General features: G+C 41.9%; 1 protein-coding gene across 6 annotated transcripts in view; it reads right to left on the reverse strand.

Annotated features, from left to right (window-relative positions):
• Positions 1-15,053, reverse strand: part of Su(dx) (WW domain containing E3 ubiquitin protein ligase suppressor of deltex) — a 140,032-nt gene that overhangs the window by 24,829 nt on the left and 100,150 nt on the right. For all 6 annotated transcript variants that reach the window (XM_076187906.1, XM_076187861.1, XM_076187870.1 and 3 more), the window contains 5 exons: positions 11,307-11,396; positions 7,232-7,390; positions 6,314-6,473; positions 4,630-4,779; positions 2,916-3,040 (listed from right to left, as the gene is read on the reverse strand). In XM_076187906.1, coding sequence (XP_076044021.1) covers positions 2,916-3,040; positions 4,630-4,779; positions 6,314-6,473; positions 7,232-7,390; positions 11,307-11,396 — 684 coding nt within the window. The remainder of the gene's footprint in view (positions 1-2,915; positions 3,041-4,629; positions 4,780-6,313; positions 6,474-7,231; positions 7,391-11,306; positions 11,397-15,053) is intronic.

The raw sequence follows: 15,053 nt of genomic DNA on the forward strand, positions 1-15,053 counted from the left end.
AGTGGAAGGTCGTGTACCACAAATCTAATTTGCTTTTACATACATACATATACCAAAGGCTTTTTCCCCCTTACACAGGGGGTAGCCAAAAAGAAAAAGGCATAGAAATCACTCCCACCCATTTCATTTCCCATATATTCCACTCCCCTCCACCCTCCTATCTTGGCACCTCCTGGATGACGGGTCATCCCTGCATCCTGTCCACTGCCCTGGGTCAGAAGCAGTGTCGCAAGACACAGCAAGGGCGCTTCATAAATTCAGCGACCCCACTCTCCATCCCCTCATGCAGAAAAGGAGAAGACGGGGAGAAATCCCTTTGGGCTGCGTCAAATTTTTTCTCATACATACTTCCTCACCCCCCATCCCCCACCCACTCACCCTCATGCATCACAGCCTCATCTATACACAACCCTTCTCCATTCACCCCTATCTTCTGTCCTCTCCCGTCCTTCCTCTACAGACATTCGTCTCTTTTGTAAAGCCCCTTTCACCCCATCCATCGATCTCATCCTAGGACGCCCCCTCATATTCACTTCTTCCACCTCTGCCTTCCACACTTCTTTTACTAATCTTTCTTCACTTATTCTTTCCATGTGTCCAAATCATCCTAATACTCTTTCATCAACCCTATCTCCCAGCTCCCTTTCCACCCCTGTTCTCCTCCTCACCTCATTTCTCACTCTATCTACCGGGCAGAAACATGGAACATGAGAGAGGAAGAGAAGGAGTTAGAAGGTGTTTGAGATGAAATGTCTGAGAAGTTTTACATACATATACCAAAGGCTTTTTCCCTCTACACAGCGGGTAGCCAAAAAGAAAAAGGCATAGAAACCACTCTCACCCATTCCACTTCCCATACATTCCACTCTAATTTGCTTTTACTCAAGATTAATTGAGATAATACAAGAAAGAGATGGCTGGGCAGGTTGTGCCTTCTTGGATTTGCAGAAGGTATTCGATAAGGTTCCGCATAAAAAATTAATAAGAAAAATGGAAAAATTGGAGGAATACAAGGTAAACTGCTGGAATGGATGAAGGATTTCTTAATTGGAAGGACAATGAGAGTAGTAAGAGACAAAATCTTGAACTGGGAAGATGTGAAAAGTGGCGTCCTGCAAGCCTCTGTATTGGTTCCTTTAATGTTTGCCATTTATATAAATGATATGGATGAGGGTGTAAATTGTTACATGTACTTCTTTGCTGATGATGCCAAGTTACTCAAGAGAGTAAAAACGGAAGAAGATTGCAGATCGCTACTAGAAGACCTAGACAAAATATGGGAATGGAGTCTGAAATGCGAGATGAACTTCAACATTAAGAAATGTAGCATAATGGAATCTAGAAAAAGCAAAAATAGAATATCAGGTCAATATAAAACTGGAAACAAAGAAGTCAAAAAAGTAAATTCAGAAAGGGATCTGGAAGTATCAAGTGACTTGACACCTGATAAACATGTCAATAAATCATTTGGAGAAACTTTTAACTTATTAAGATCAATGAAAGAGGCCTTCGACTAAATAGATGAGGAGATGGTTAAAAAAATAGAGGTTACACTAATAAGACCTAAACTAGAATATGCCGCAACACTGTGGGCACCCAGCACAAAGAAGAACATAAGAATATTAGAAAGAATCCAAAGAGCAGCGACAAAAATGGCACCTACACTGTCAAATCTGACATACAAACAAAGATTGGAGAAATTACATCCGTCAACACTGGAACAGAGAAGAGAAAGAGGTGATCTACTGACCATTTACAGTATTATGAAGGGGATGGAAATTCTCGATAGAGACGATTTATTAAAGTGGGACAGAAGAGAAACAAGAGGACACGAAAAGAAACCAAAGAAGGAGTTATAGAAGAGACCTAATAAAGAATAGCTTCCCACATAGAGTGATTGATGTCTGGAACAAACTAAACGGAGAAACAGTGAGTGCCAAAACTATACACGGTTTTAAGAATAAACTGGATGCGGAGAGATACGAAAATGGGTCACTACAAGCATAGCTCTCGTCCTATAAAATACAACTAGGTAAATAACTAGGAAGTGTGTCTTTTTCTGTGGGGCTGAGGTCTGGAGGATACTGATGGAGTACTGAATTTGGCGGTCTGTCTTGAAGGGCTTGTTTAGTGATGTATGTTTTTGTATGAATGTTTTGTGTGGTTTAGGTGGAATGAAATGGGTGGTGGAGGGGAGTGAAATGGGTGGAAATAGGTATGTGCCTGACTTAGCTAACTCTCTCATAAGGAGGAAAAAGCTCTTTGGTATACAGACAAGTGGTATGTTGTAGATGTGTGAGTGGTATGCTGCAGGCGTAGTTTTTTGTTGCATTCTATTGGTGTTGCTTGTGAGAATAATGTGAGGAGTGTGAGGTGTTAAGGGTTCTAGAACCTTGTGTTGGTCATTTTCATGTGGTGTTCCATAGGGAAGATTTTGGTTTCTAGATACAGGTGTCCAGTTAGGGCAGTTTTGGTGGATCCTGTTATTACTCTGTGCTCCATTCTGTAAAATTTAAAAGTTATGTGTTTTTATTGAATATTGTTGGGAGACATGCTGTGAAGTTGCAGTTGAGGGTTGAGGTGTGCATATGTGTACTAGGTAAAAGCATACATGTTCAAGGTAAAAGCATTACCCACAGACTGGGCATTATACAAGCTTTGAGCTCTCACCTGAGAGGGTAATAGCTGTCAATCACAAGACCAACACATGATACAAACTATGGTGAATCACATAATGTGCAAATTAACTGTTATCTGCTGACTACTGAAATACCACTAGCTAAACTTGTAGAAATCTTGTAGTACCTATTGTAAGGAATACAAATCAATGGAAGAATATTGGAGATTGAGAATATATGAAGGGGGGACCTGGCCCAGGTTGAGCAGACTCATTTTTTCAATCTTGTCCTACTTACTTAACATATTCCTCCTTGTTCTCTTCTGTCACTGCGATGTCCTTCCCACCTTCTTTGAGCTCAACCTCACTGATTTTACCTAAGACTTCAAAGTCTGTGCTGAAAGTCAGTTCTAGGCCACACTCCTGGAAAAAATAAAGAGATCTATCAGTAAATAAGCCTCAAACTATTTCCATATTGAGGGGATATTATCTATCTCTATATCAAGTTACTCTTCCCCCTTATAAAGGAGGTAGCCAGCCACAGTGTGTACCCACTCGGTGCACGGACAGTTGCGTCCCGGACAATTGCGTCTCGGACATTTGCGTCCCGGACAATTGCGTACCAGGACAATTGCGTAACAAGACAATTACGTACCAGGACAATTGCATAATTGCATACAGTGTCACGCTGTTAAAAAAAATAAAGAATTTAAAATTACAATTGTTGCTTTAAGAATATTGTGTATGTGCTAAACCAGGTAATATCTAAACGTTAAAAAGGAATAAAATAGTCAAAATTATTTTGATTTTTTTTTATATTTCTTCAAAATACACTAATAGAGTAACATTATTGAAGCATATATAAACAATAATTATTAACTGAGTTTCCCTACTATCTTTTCCACTCAATAATTATTAATAATTTGGTTGTTTAAATAGAAATGTGGAGTAAAATTATGACAAAAAACTAAAAAAGTAACTTTGATATTGCTCAAATAAAATCAAAAGCTGTGTATGTTGTAGGCTATCCCTTTTAAAAAAAATCATCTTGTTATCAGGATTGTATGTTTCGAACAGTCTTTTATTTACATTTTGACTTTTTTGTCGTACGACTTGAATGCCCCTATTCAAGTAACTTTTTTTTTTGCAATGGCTTTCTCCTTTTTCAATGTTTCAATTAATTTCCGAATAAAAGGGAGGTGACAGGTCAAAGAATTTTGCAATTTCAAAGTCTGTCAACAAAGATTTTGGATTAAGTTGGGATTTTAGTTGCAACAAATATGTGAATAGTCAAATATATGTTTCCTTTGTCTTATTTGGAAGATCAAAAACTCTAGGAATACTAAATGTTTCTTCTTGGATATGAACATCGTTAACTCATTAATGTATACATCATACATGCACACTGATTGTATAACTAGTTACACAATTATCTGATATTCAGTTGTCCTGGTACGCAATTGTCCTGGAACGCAATTGTCTGGGATGCAATTGTCCTAGATCCTACCCACTCCCACCTCTTCCACCACCTACATTTCCCTTTCATCTTAGCTCCTCATGTAATGAAACAGCGAGGGTAAACCAGCTTATGGTGTCAGGCCCTGCAGTGCAGATGCTGTGCCTTGCTGCATAGCAAAGGGGAGAAAGTAAGGTGAGAAAGGGAAGGAAAAGATTGAAATAAGGAAGGGGAAGAAAGAGGATGGAAGAAGAAGGGGAAGGGGGAGGAGAGAGAAAGAGAGGAAGAGATGCAGGAAAGAGGTGAGAGAGGGGAGATAAGGGGAGAGAGATAGGGGAGAGAGAGGGAGAGGGGGAGGGAGAGAGAGGGAGTGGGGGAGTGAGTGAGAGAGAGTGAGAGGGGAAGGGAGGGAGAGAGAGTGAGAGGGGGAGAGAGGGAGAGGGGGAGGAAAAGAGAGTAGGGGGAGGGAGGGAGGGGAGAGTGAGAGAATGAATGTAAATGTTCCTAAATCCAGCCTTTCTCCCTATATTTTTTACAATGACAATCTTCCAGTCACCTCAATGTTGTTTTCCTTGATCCAAACAAGTGAATTGTAGAACTCTGGATCAATGGCTTCCAGGTCCTTCATGGTGATCTTCTTGCCCAACATCCGCTTGTAGAAGGGCATTGTAAAGCCAGAGTAGATAAATTTGCCATGGTAGAGTGCCTGGTGAAGAGTAGTAGTAAAAATTACATTTCCTTTTATAAATTCAAATATCCCAAATCACTGTCTAGCATTAAAATAATACCACCACAGGCGATCTATCTATATACCAATAGTCAGCCAAGGCAAGCACCCATCCTTCACCCATTCCCATTTTATTTTAGCTCCATGTAGATGAAGGGTCATCCCTGTCCCATGCCCAGTGTTCAGCACACACAACAATATATACATATACATACATATACCAAGGCTTTTTCCCCCTTACAAGGGAGGTAAGGGGGAAAAAGCCTTGGTGTGTGTATATATATATATATATATATTTTTTTTTTTTTTTTTTTTTTTTTTGTGTGTGTGTTGAACACTGGGCATGGGACAGGGATGACCCTTCATCTACAGTGAGCTAAAATAAAATGGGAATAGGTGAAGGATGGGTGCTTGCCTTGGCTGACTATTGGTATATAGATAGATCGTCTGTGGTGGTATTATATATATATACATATAACAAAGGGTTTTTCCCTTTACAAGGGAGGTAGCCAAAAAACAAAGGCATAAAATCCACTCCCACCCATTCCATCCCCACATACTCCACTCCCATTCACCACCCGCCCTCTCTCTTATCTTGGCTCTTCCTAGATGATGGGTCATCCCTGCATCTCGCCCACTGCCCTGGGTCAGAAGCAGTGTCACAAGACACAGCACATCCACAGCAAGGCTGTTTCATTAAATTGGCAAAAACCCCTCTCCATCCCCTCATGCAGAAATGGAGAAGACAGGGAGAAATCCCTTCAGGCTGCATCCACTCCCCCTCATGCATCAGAGCATCATCCATACACAACCATTCTCCATTCACCCCTATCTTCTGTCGTCTCCTGTCCTTCCTCAACAGACATTCCCCTCTTTCCCAATGCCCCTTTTACCCCATCCATCCATCTCATCCTTGGTTGCCCCCTCATGTTCACTCCTTCTACCTCTGCTTTCCACACCTCTTTTACTAGTCTTTCTTCACTGATTCTTTCCATGTGTCCAAACCCCAATACTCTTTCCTCAAACCTATCTCCCAACACAATATACCTCACCCAAAAACTTTCTGGACAAACCTGTTACCCGAATGCAGCAGGTCTTCTCCAAGAGACTTGGGCAATATATTAAGTTTCACTAAATGGAAAACCTGCAGCACCATGGTGGCTGGGCAATAGATTGACCTAACAGCAACATACTGAGTTTCACTAGATGGAAAACCTACAGCACCATGGTGGCTGGCAACAGATCTCTCTGGGACAAAACTTTGAGGTGTATTGTATCAGTGTGGGTCTTTATATTTCATAGGCTCTAAGTGATATGGAGATTAGAGCAGTTATCTGTTGTCAGCTTTCCATGTGTGAAAAAGTGTACAAAATACAATTGAAGTTGACAAAGAGATATTTTGGGCTCAGTCCTGGGACAGAGTACAAGTTATCTTTCCACTTCCATCTTTCTCAAAAAGCTTACAATTTCCCATCCTCCTTGATTCCAACTCAAAGTGAGACAACTGGCTTACCATAGCAATGAACCGACCAATGAACTTGAAGTAGGTGAGGTGGTCTGGGTTGACTTCTGATGCTGGATTGATTTGCAGAGAATAATTATTCTTGTTTGCATATTCAAAGAGGCAGTACATGGGATTTAGCACTTCATGAGACAGCTGGAAGAACCATTCTCTGGAAAAGTAAAAACAGACTTCAATTAATATAAACCCTTTCACATCTGTAGCTACATGATTATACTTCTATCTATATACTAAGAGCTTCTTCACCCCTTATTAAGTCAAAGACATGCACTCACTCCCATCCACTGCCCTTGTTTCCCCCTCATTTGAGCTCCTCATGTCTTTACTTTTTTTAGGAATGTAGCAGGATTCCTAGTCCTAACCCCTGTCCATTTTCTTTTTTGGTCACCTTGTACAACTCAAGTGGGAAAAAGGATTGTGGTACTCCCCAAAGTATCAACACCCCTCTAACCTATAAGGTCCATGAGACCAAGGGGCTCTTCCCACTCCCACATTGTTTAGGGTCAATTGCACAGCAGTGAGGCATGCCTCTTCAGTCGCAGGTCTGAAAACTGCTTTAACCCCTTCCATACGGTGCCGCACACGTAGGCGTCATGGGGAGCGAGTGTATTCGCAAGGCTGCCATATCGGCGTCTTGATTATATTTATTGTAGTCGCCCCTCCATAATGACATTCTTTCTAATTCTTTTGTAATCGCATTTTCTATGGTTATCAAAATTCACGGGTGAAGAGAGAACGATCGATATAAGCGGTGACTATTTTTTATGATACGAGTATTATTACGACACGTCGTACGGCTGGAATTGGCTGCTGCCACCGAGATCTAAGTCCATGACGCCTACGTGTGCGGCACCGTATGGAAGGGGTTAATATTACGACTCAACAGCAAAGACCTTGTGTACTTATTACCTTGCCACTCCACCATAGTCCAGTCCATCTTCACCCCTGAAGATGATGAAGAGGCGTCGACGGAGCTCGAAGGCTGGTAACCTCATGATTTGGTGGAAGGAGTCCTCAAATAGTGTTTGCCGTGACACGCTGATCTTGATGTGGCCTCCAACCAGATTACTGTTGACAAAATAATTCTTAAAGATCACATGCATACATCAGTGAGCCTTTCCCCCCCTTGAATGAGAGTTGCTAACTCATAGTACACACTCTACACCTACCTCAAACCTATCCAATTCCATATTTTCATACTATAGGGAGTTGAAGATCACATGCATATACAAAACAATAGTGTGTGCAAACACCATACAAGAATTTAAGAACAAACTAGATGTTGTGAGATACAAAGATGGGTCACCATGAGCATAGCTCCTGTTCCTGTATAATACAACTAAGTAAAAGTACATATACCAAAAGCTTTTCCCCCCTTACAAGGTAGGTAGAAAAAAAAAAAAAAAAAAAAAAACTTCCACACATTCCATCCCTAATATACTCCACTCCCATCCACCCACTTCCCTCCCTCTTATCTTGACCCCTCCTGGATGACAGATCGTCCCTGCATCTTGCCCATTGTCCTGGGTCAGAAGCAGTGTCACAGGACAGCACATCCACAGCAAGGATGTGCTATGTCTTGCGACACATCAATGATATAATAACAAGTATTGCTCCTTTCCTGTATACAACTATGTGGAAGAGGAGCAAATACAGTTACAAAAAACTATGGAGGTAATAAGGGCAGTTTGTGGGAGAAACAAGAGAAATGAAAGAGAAAGTAAATTACAAAGCATATGCAATGAAATTATGAATAAAACTTGGAAACTAGTAAGTGTAGACAAATGCAAGAATGTTTGGGTTAGAAAGGATGCAACAAAAAAGAAAACAAGGGCAAATTACAAGATGAAGAACAAAAGTGAGAGAGAGGACAATGGTAGATCAGAAACTGAAGAAGGGGAGTGGAATATATAGGAAATGGAATGGGTGGGAGTGGTTTCTATGCCTTTCTCTTTTTGGCTACCCCCCATGTGGGGGGAAAAAGCCTTTGGTATATGTATGTATGTATGTATATATATACATACATACATATATATACATGGATTAAAGAGTGAAATGAGGAATAGACATTTGGGAATGGATGCTAAGAGGAGACTGTATGAAGGAGTAATTGTGCCAACAGTACTGTATGGAGCAGAAACATGGAACATAAGAGAAGAAGAGAGAAGGAGTTTGAATGTGTTTGAGATGAGGTGTCTGAGAAGTATGATGGGGGTTACTAGGCTAGATAGAGTGAGAAATGAGGAGGTGTGGAGGAGAACGGGTGGGAAAGGAGCTAGGAGATAGGGTTGATGAAAGAATATTAGGATGGTTTGGACACATGGAAAGAATGAGTGAAGAAAGACTAGTAAAAGAGGTATGGAAGGCAGATGTGGAGGGAGTGAACATGAGGGGACGTCCTAGGATGAGGTGGATGGATGGGGTGAAGGGGGCTTTGGGGAAGAGGGGAATGTCTGTTGAGGAAGGACGGGAGAGGACAGAAGACAGGGGTGAATGGAGAATGGTTGTATATGGATGATGTTGTGATTGCATGAGGTGGAATGGGTGGGGGGATGGGGGGTGAGGTAGTATCAGACAAGAAACAATGGTCTCAAACTGTCCGGAAATAGATTCAATTTGGAAGTAGGTAGAAACAACTTTGCCAACCATGTAGTTAATGAATGGAATAAACTTCCTGCACAGGTAGTGCAATGTAGTTCAGTTCGAAGCTTTAAGAATCATTTAGATAAATACCTAAGTAAGATGCTGTAATGATTATAATTTATCTTATATTATTTGTTTTTGTTTTGTTATCATTTATCTGTCTGATTCTCATTTATTACTAGTTATATGTCAATTTATCATTATTTACTATTTACCTGTTGGTTTATTATTTAACTATACCTATGTATTTATTTATTCATTTTATTTATTTACATTATCATATTTTCATTTATTCTTTTATTATTAATATGATTTTTTTTTTTCGCATCCGACCTAGATATGGATCAAAAGGTCTCCTGTCGGCATGCTCCGCCTTTGTAATCCTTTGGATGTGTGAGCAAATTTTGACGCAGCCCGAAGGGATTTCTCCCCGTCCTCTCATTTTATGCAATGGGGGGACGGAGAGGGGGGGTCGCCGATTTAATGAAGCGGCCTTGCTGTGGATGTGCTGTGTCTTGCGACACTGCTTCTGACCCAGGGCAGTGGACAAGGTGCAGGGGTGACCCGTCATCCAGGAGGTGTTAAGATAAGAAGGAGGGTGGAGGGGTGTGGAGTGTATTCAGGGATGGAATGGGTGGGAATGATTTTATGCCTTTTCCTTTTTGGCTACCTCCCTTGTAAGGGGGAAAAAGCCTTGGTATATGTATGTATGTACATAGGGGGTAGCCAAAAAGAAAAAGGCATAGAAACCACTCCCACCCATTCCATTCCCTACATATTCCACTTCCCTCCCTCTTATCTTGGCACCTCCTGGATGACAGGTCATTCCTGCATCCTGTCCACTGCCCTGGGTCAGAAGCAGTGTTGCAAGACACAGCACATCCACAGCAAGGCTGCTTAACAAATTTGGCGACACCCCCCCTCTCCATCCCCTCATGCAGAAAAGGAGAAGATGGGGAGAAATTCCTTTGGGCTGCATCAAATTTTTTCTCATATATATACATGAGGAAAAATCTCAGCCTTTTTTTTAACATCTCAGGTGGATTTCATCTGTGGGCAACCATGAGTTGCTCCAAAAGATCCCACTGGGTATAGTAAAACTTGACTTGTCCACCCCTGGCTTGTGAATTAAATCATAATCTATGTATAGGAGTCCCTCAAATAACGTGGGAGTTAGGTTCCTGAAATTACCGTGTATGACCAAATCTGCGTATGCTGACATTCCATATTAAATACCAAGAACAGTATGTATGTGTGTGTGTGTGTGTGTGTGTGTGCGTGTATGCGGTGTATGTATGTGACGTTTGTGGCATATGTATGTGTTTGTGCGTATATACATGTGTGTGTATGTGGTGTATATGCATGTGTGTATGTGGCGTATATACATATGTGTGTGTATGTGGTGTATACACATGTATGTGTGTGTGTATGTGGCGTATGTATGTGTGTGTGGCATGCGTATGTATGTATGTGTGTGTGTGTGTGCGTGTGTGTGCGTGTGTGTGTGTGTGTATGTGTGCGTGTATGTGTCTGTGTTCACATGTACAAGTAAGCATGTACATGCGTGTGTCTGTGTTCATATTTGTGTGTACACACACGCGCATTCACAACATACACTGGTTGTCTAACATGTGTCTACGTGTGCATGTCTACATGTGTATAAGCATGTATATGTCTGTTTTTGATCTCCCAAACCACCACCGCCAGTAACAACAAGAACCTCATAAGAGAAATTAAGACACGACAAGCGCAGTCATTATCAGACTTATTAGTTGTGTTCCAAACGAAAGAAACATTACACTTCAACAGGTTAGGGCGGTAAAATTTCACGATAGCACGGCGCAGGTGGTGAAAGCGACAAGCTAAAGCTTGTTGGCTACCCCCCCTACTCCCCTCTCTCCCTCCTGCATCAGTACCTGGAGGTTGACACGTGACCCCAGGCAGCCACCCACGGCTATCCCCTCGCCCCACACCCTTGTTTGAGCAGTTCCCAGTGTACATAATGACCGCGTTATATGAGGATCGACTGTATATGGTAAAATAGAAAGCAGTCACCACAAATGTTTGCGATGTTGCCGTGTGTGCGTATGCGTGCCCGACTCGGCGCGAATTTTAAAACGGGTTCTCTACATTTGAGATGGTTTTGAAATAAAATCCGTGTATGATTGAACCTGTGTTATTTGAATCTGCATTATTTGAGGGACTCCTGTAACATCAACAGTCACACTCTCACAGGACACAAAATCAAATCATACCTTCTCAACCTTCATTCACCCCAAGCACACTCCTGTAAGAGAAATCAAGTCAGAAACTGGACATGATGTTCCTGTAATGCACTTACCTGTGGCACAAATAACGAAACTGTCCGAGTTTCCACCTAAAGGAACGTTCATACATTACTGGAATTCCATACTGTCCTCGGCCTGCACCACTGCAAAATAAAAACACTTGTCAAATTATGGCAACATGAAAATTAACTTTAAACTTTATTATCATCAAGGTATGTCTATTTATCTAAATACCAAGGGCTTCTTCCCGCTTACATGGGAGGTAGCCAGTCAAGGTATGCACCCACTCCCACCCATCACCCTTGTTTCCCTCTCATCTCGTCTCCTTATGGATGAAGAGTCATCCCTGTCTCCTGCCCACCACCTGAGTCAGAAGCAATGCAGCAAGACACAGTGCATCCACAGCAGGGCATTTACACAGTGACTCTTCCTCCTCATCACTTCATGTGGAAATTAGAGAACACAGGGAGAAATCCCTTTGGGCTGCATCAAATATTCTCCACATTCAACCATTCTCCACTCATCCCTATCCCCTGCCTTTTCCTGTCCAGTTCAACAGACATTCCCCTCTTGCTGAAAGCCCCTTTTACTTCATCCTCAGTTGTCCCCTCAAGTTCACTCCATCTACCTCTGCTTTCCACACTCTTTTTTTATCTTTCTTCACTCATTCTTTCCATATCCTCAAATCATCCCAGTTATCTTTCATCAACCCTACCTGCCAGCTCCCTGTCCATTCCCACTCTCCTCATTTCTCACTCCATCCAACCTTAACCACTCTATCACCTGAAGAAATAACTGTCTTGATATCCACAAATGGATACTTTCCCTCCCTACTAAACAGTACATTGTTTGTATATGTACTGTGTACTGTTTAGTATCGATGAATTATGAGAGTCCAGCATGGGCATCTAATCTCAATGTGGCACACCTCAACACCCTTCAGACCATACAAAACAAAGCCTTAAAAACAATTGCAGGCTGCACATATACAACACCTACAGACCATGTACACTATGAAACAAAAGTCCTAAATGTCAAAGATCACCTTGACATGAGAGGCACACAAACACTTGCTGCAGCCTCTACAAACACAGCACACGCACTACATTCAGTCATAAGCAGTCAAAGAGGAAGGAAGTGCCTACAGCTGCTCCGAGTTTCACTACAATTAGTGCCCAAACGAGTGCTTTATTGCTACACTAGGAAAAATGCCTTGCTATTTCGGTGACCGGCAGGGTTTGTATCCGATCCAGTTCTTGGGCAAATAGTTTAATACAAAATGGAAATCAACAAGGAAGAAGTAAGAATCAATGAACCAACAAAGAGAGGACTGGATGAACCCAGGATTAAGTCCCCATGGGGAGTAATAAGCAAGAAAAAAAATGTCAAAATGACACTCCGAAAATGACCAACAGATACGTAAGTGATGAGTATTTCTCGGGATTTAGGAGGCAAGGGGAAACAATGGAGAAAACCTTGGACACTGAGAGAGATTTTAGGATTAGCAGAGCAATACAAAACAGAGAAATTAACAACTTAGCAGATGAAGTGATCAATTTAACATTAGACTACAAAGCTTTGCAACTAGAAGTAACCAACCTACATACAACAAACGAAGTAATACTAAGGGAATTAAACGAACTAAAAAGTGAACTAAGTGCGATAAAAAGAGAAAATAAAAGAAAGGAAAACAAGGTTAGAAATACAAATGATGACTGGAAGAAAGAGGTAAAAGAACAATTGAAAGCATTAACAGAAAAAATGGAAGAATCAAGAGACTGATCTGAAAAACATAATGTACACAAATACCAAAGAGAAAAGGAAGAGAAAAAAATTGCGAAGGAGATTCTAAAAGCGGTTCATGAAGAAGAACAGAATCTAGATACAGAAATCGATGACGTACACAGGATGGGTAGTACATGCTCAAAAGAAAAAAAAACACAGACCAATGAGAATCAAACTAAGAACACAAATGATAGAAGTACTATCAAAAGTGACAAAACTAGCAAACAGTTTAAATACAAAAATGTATGGATAAAAAAGGAAATGAATGCAGAGAAATTAGAGAAAGAGAGGGAACTGAGAAGTGAAGCCAAGGGAAAAAAAAAAAAAAAAAAAGGAGAGTGCTGGATCTGAGACTGAGAAAATGGTACATCAGAAAAATGGAAACCTAAACCAAAAAAGAGAAGAGAAGAAAAAATTAAAAGTGGCATACACAAATATGGATGGAGAGAGTGAGTGGTTCGAGGTAAAGGTGGGACTTCGTCAAGGATGCGTTATGTCGCCCTGGCTGTTCAACTTATACATGGATGGGGTGGTGCGAGAGGTAAATGCAAGGGTAGTGGGCAAGGGATTGGAGATGGTTAAAGAAAATGGAGAAAAGTGGGAGGTGAGTCAGCTGTTGTTTGCAGACGACACTGCGCTTGTGGCAGGATCGGAGGAGGGATTGAGGAAGTTGGTGACAGAGTTTGGGAGAGTATGTGATAGAAGAAAGCTAAAGATAAATGTGGGTAAAATTAAGGTGATAAGATGTACAAGGGGTGAAAGTGGCAGTAGACTGGAAATGAGCATTAAGGGAGAGCGACTGGAGGAAGTGGATAGTTTTAGATACTTGGGTGCAAATGTGGCAGGGAAAGGTGGAGTGAAAGTGGAGGTAGAATGTAGATTGAGAGAAGCAAGTAAATGCCTTGGATTAAAGAGTGTAATGAGGAATAGACATTTGAGAATGGATGCTAAGAGGAGACTGTATGAAGGAGTGATTGTGCCAATAGCACTGTATGGGGCAGCAACATGGAACATAAGAGAAGAAGAGAGAAGGAGTTTGAATGTGTTTGAGATGAGGTGTCTGAGAAGTATGATGGGGGTTACTAGGCTAGATAGAGTGAGAAATGAGGAGGTGAGGAAGAGAACAGGGGTGGAAAAGGAGCTGGGAGATAGGGTTGATGAAAGAATATTAGGATGGTTTGGACACATGGAAAGAATGAGTGAAGAAAGACTAGTAAAAGAGGTGTGGAAGGCAGATGTGGAGGGAGTGAACATGAGGGGACGTCCTAGGATGAGGTGGATGGATGGGGTGAAGGGGGCTTTGGGGAAGAAGGGAATGTCTGTTGAGGAAGGACGGGAGAGGACAGAAGACAGGGGTGAATGGAGAATGGTTGTATATGGATGATGTGATTGCATGAGGTGGAATGGGCGGGTGGATGAGGGGTGAGGTAGTATGTGTGAGCAAAATTTGACGCAGCCGAAGGGATTTCTCCCCATCCTCTCATTTTATGCTAGGGGGGGACGGAGAGGTGGGGTCGCCGATTTAATGAAGCGGCCTTGCTGTGGATGTGCTGTGTCTTGTGACACTGCTTCTGACCCAGGGCAGTGGACAAGGTGCAGGGATGACCGTTCATTCAGGAGGTGCTAAGATAAGAGGGAGGGTGGAGGGGAGTCATTCAATTAATTTAATCCTGAAATCATACATACATATACCAAGGCTTTTTCCCCCTTACAAGGGAGGTAGCCATAAAGGAAAAGGCATAAAATCATTCCCACCCATTCCATCCCTGAATACACTCCACACCCCTCCAAGGTGCAGGGTCATCCCTACACCTTGTCCACTGCCCTGGGTCAAAAGCAGTGTCGCAAGACACAGCACATCCACAGCAAGGCAGCTTCATTAAATCGGCAACCCCCCCTCTCCGTCCCCCCATGCATAAAAGGAGAAGATGGGGAGAAATCCCTTCGGGCTGCATCAAATTTTGCTCACACATACTACCTCACCCCCCATCCATTGCCCCTCATGCATCACAACA

The sequence above is a fragment of the Oratosquilla oratoria genome, chromosome 1 (genome assembly GCF_046742065.1).
Source record: "Oratosquilla oratoria isolate Oo_2021 chromosome 1, ASM4674206v1, whole genome shotgun sequence".
Classification (NCBI taxonomy): Eukaryota; Metazoa; Arthropoda; class Malacostraca; order Stomatopoda; family Squillidae; genus Oratosquilla; species Oratosquilla oratoria.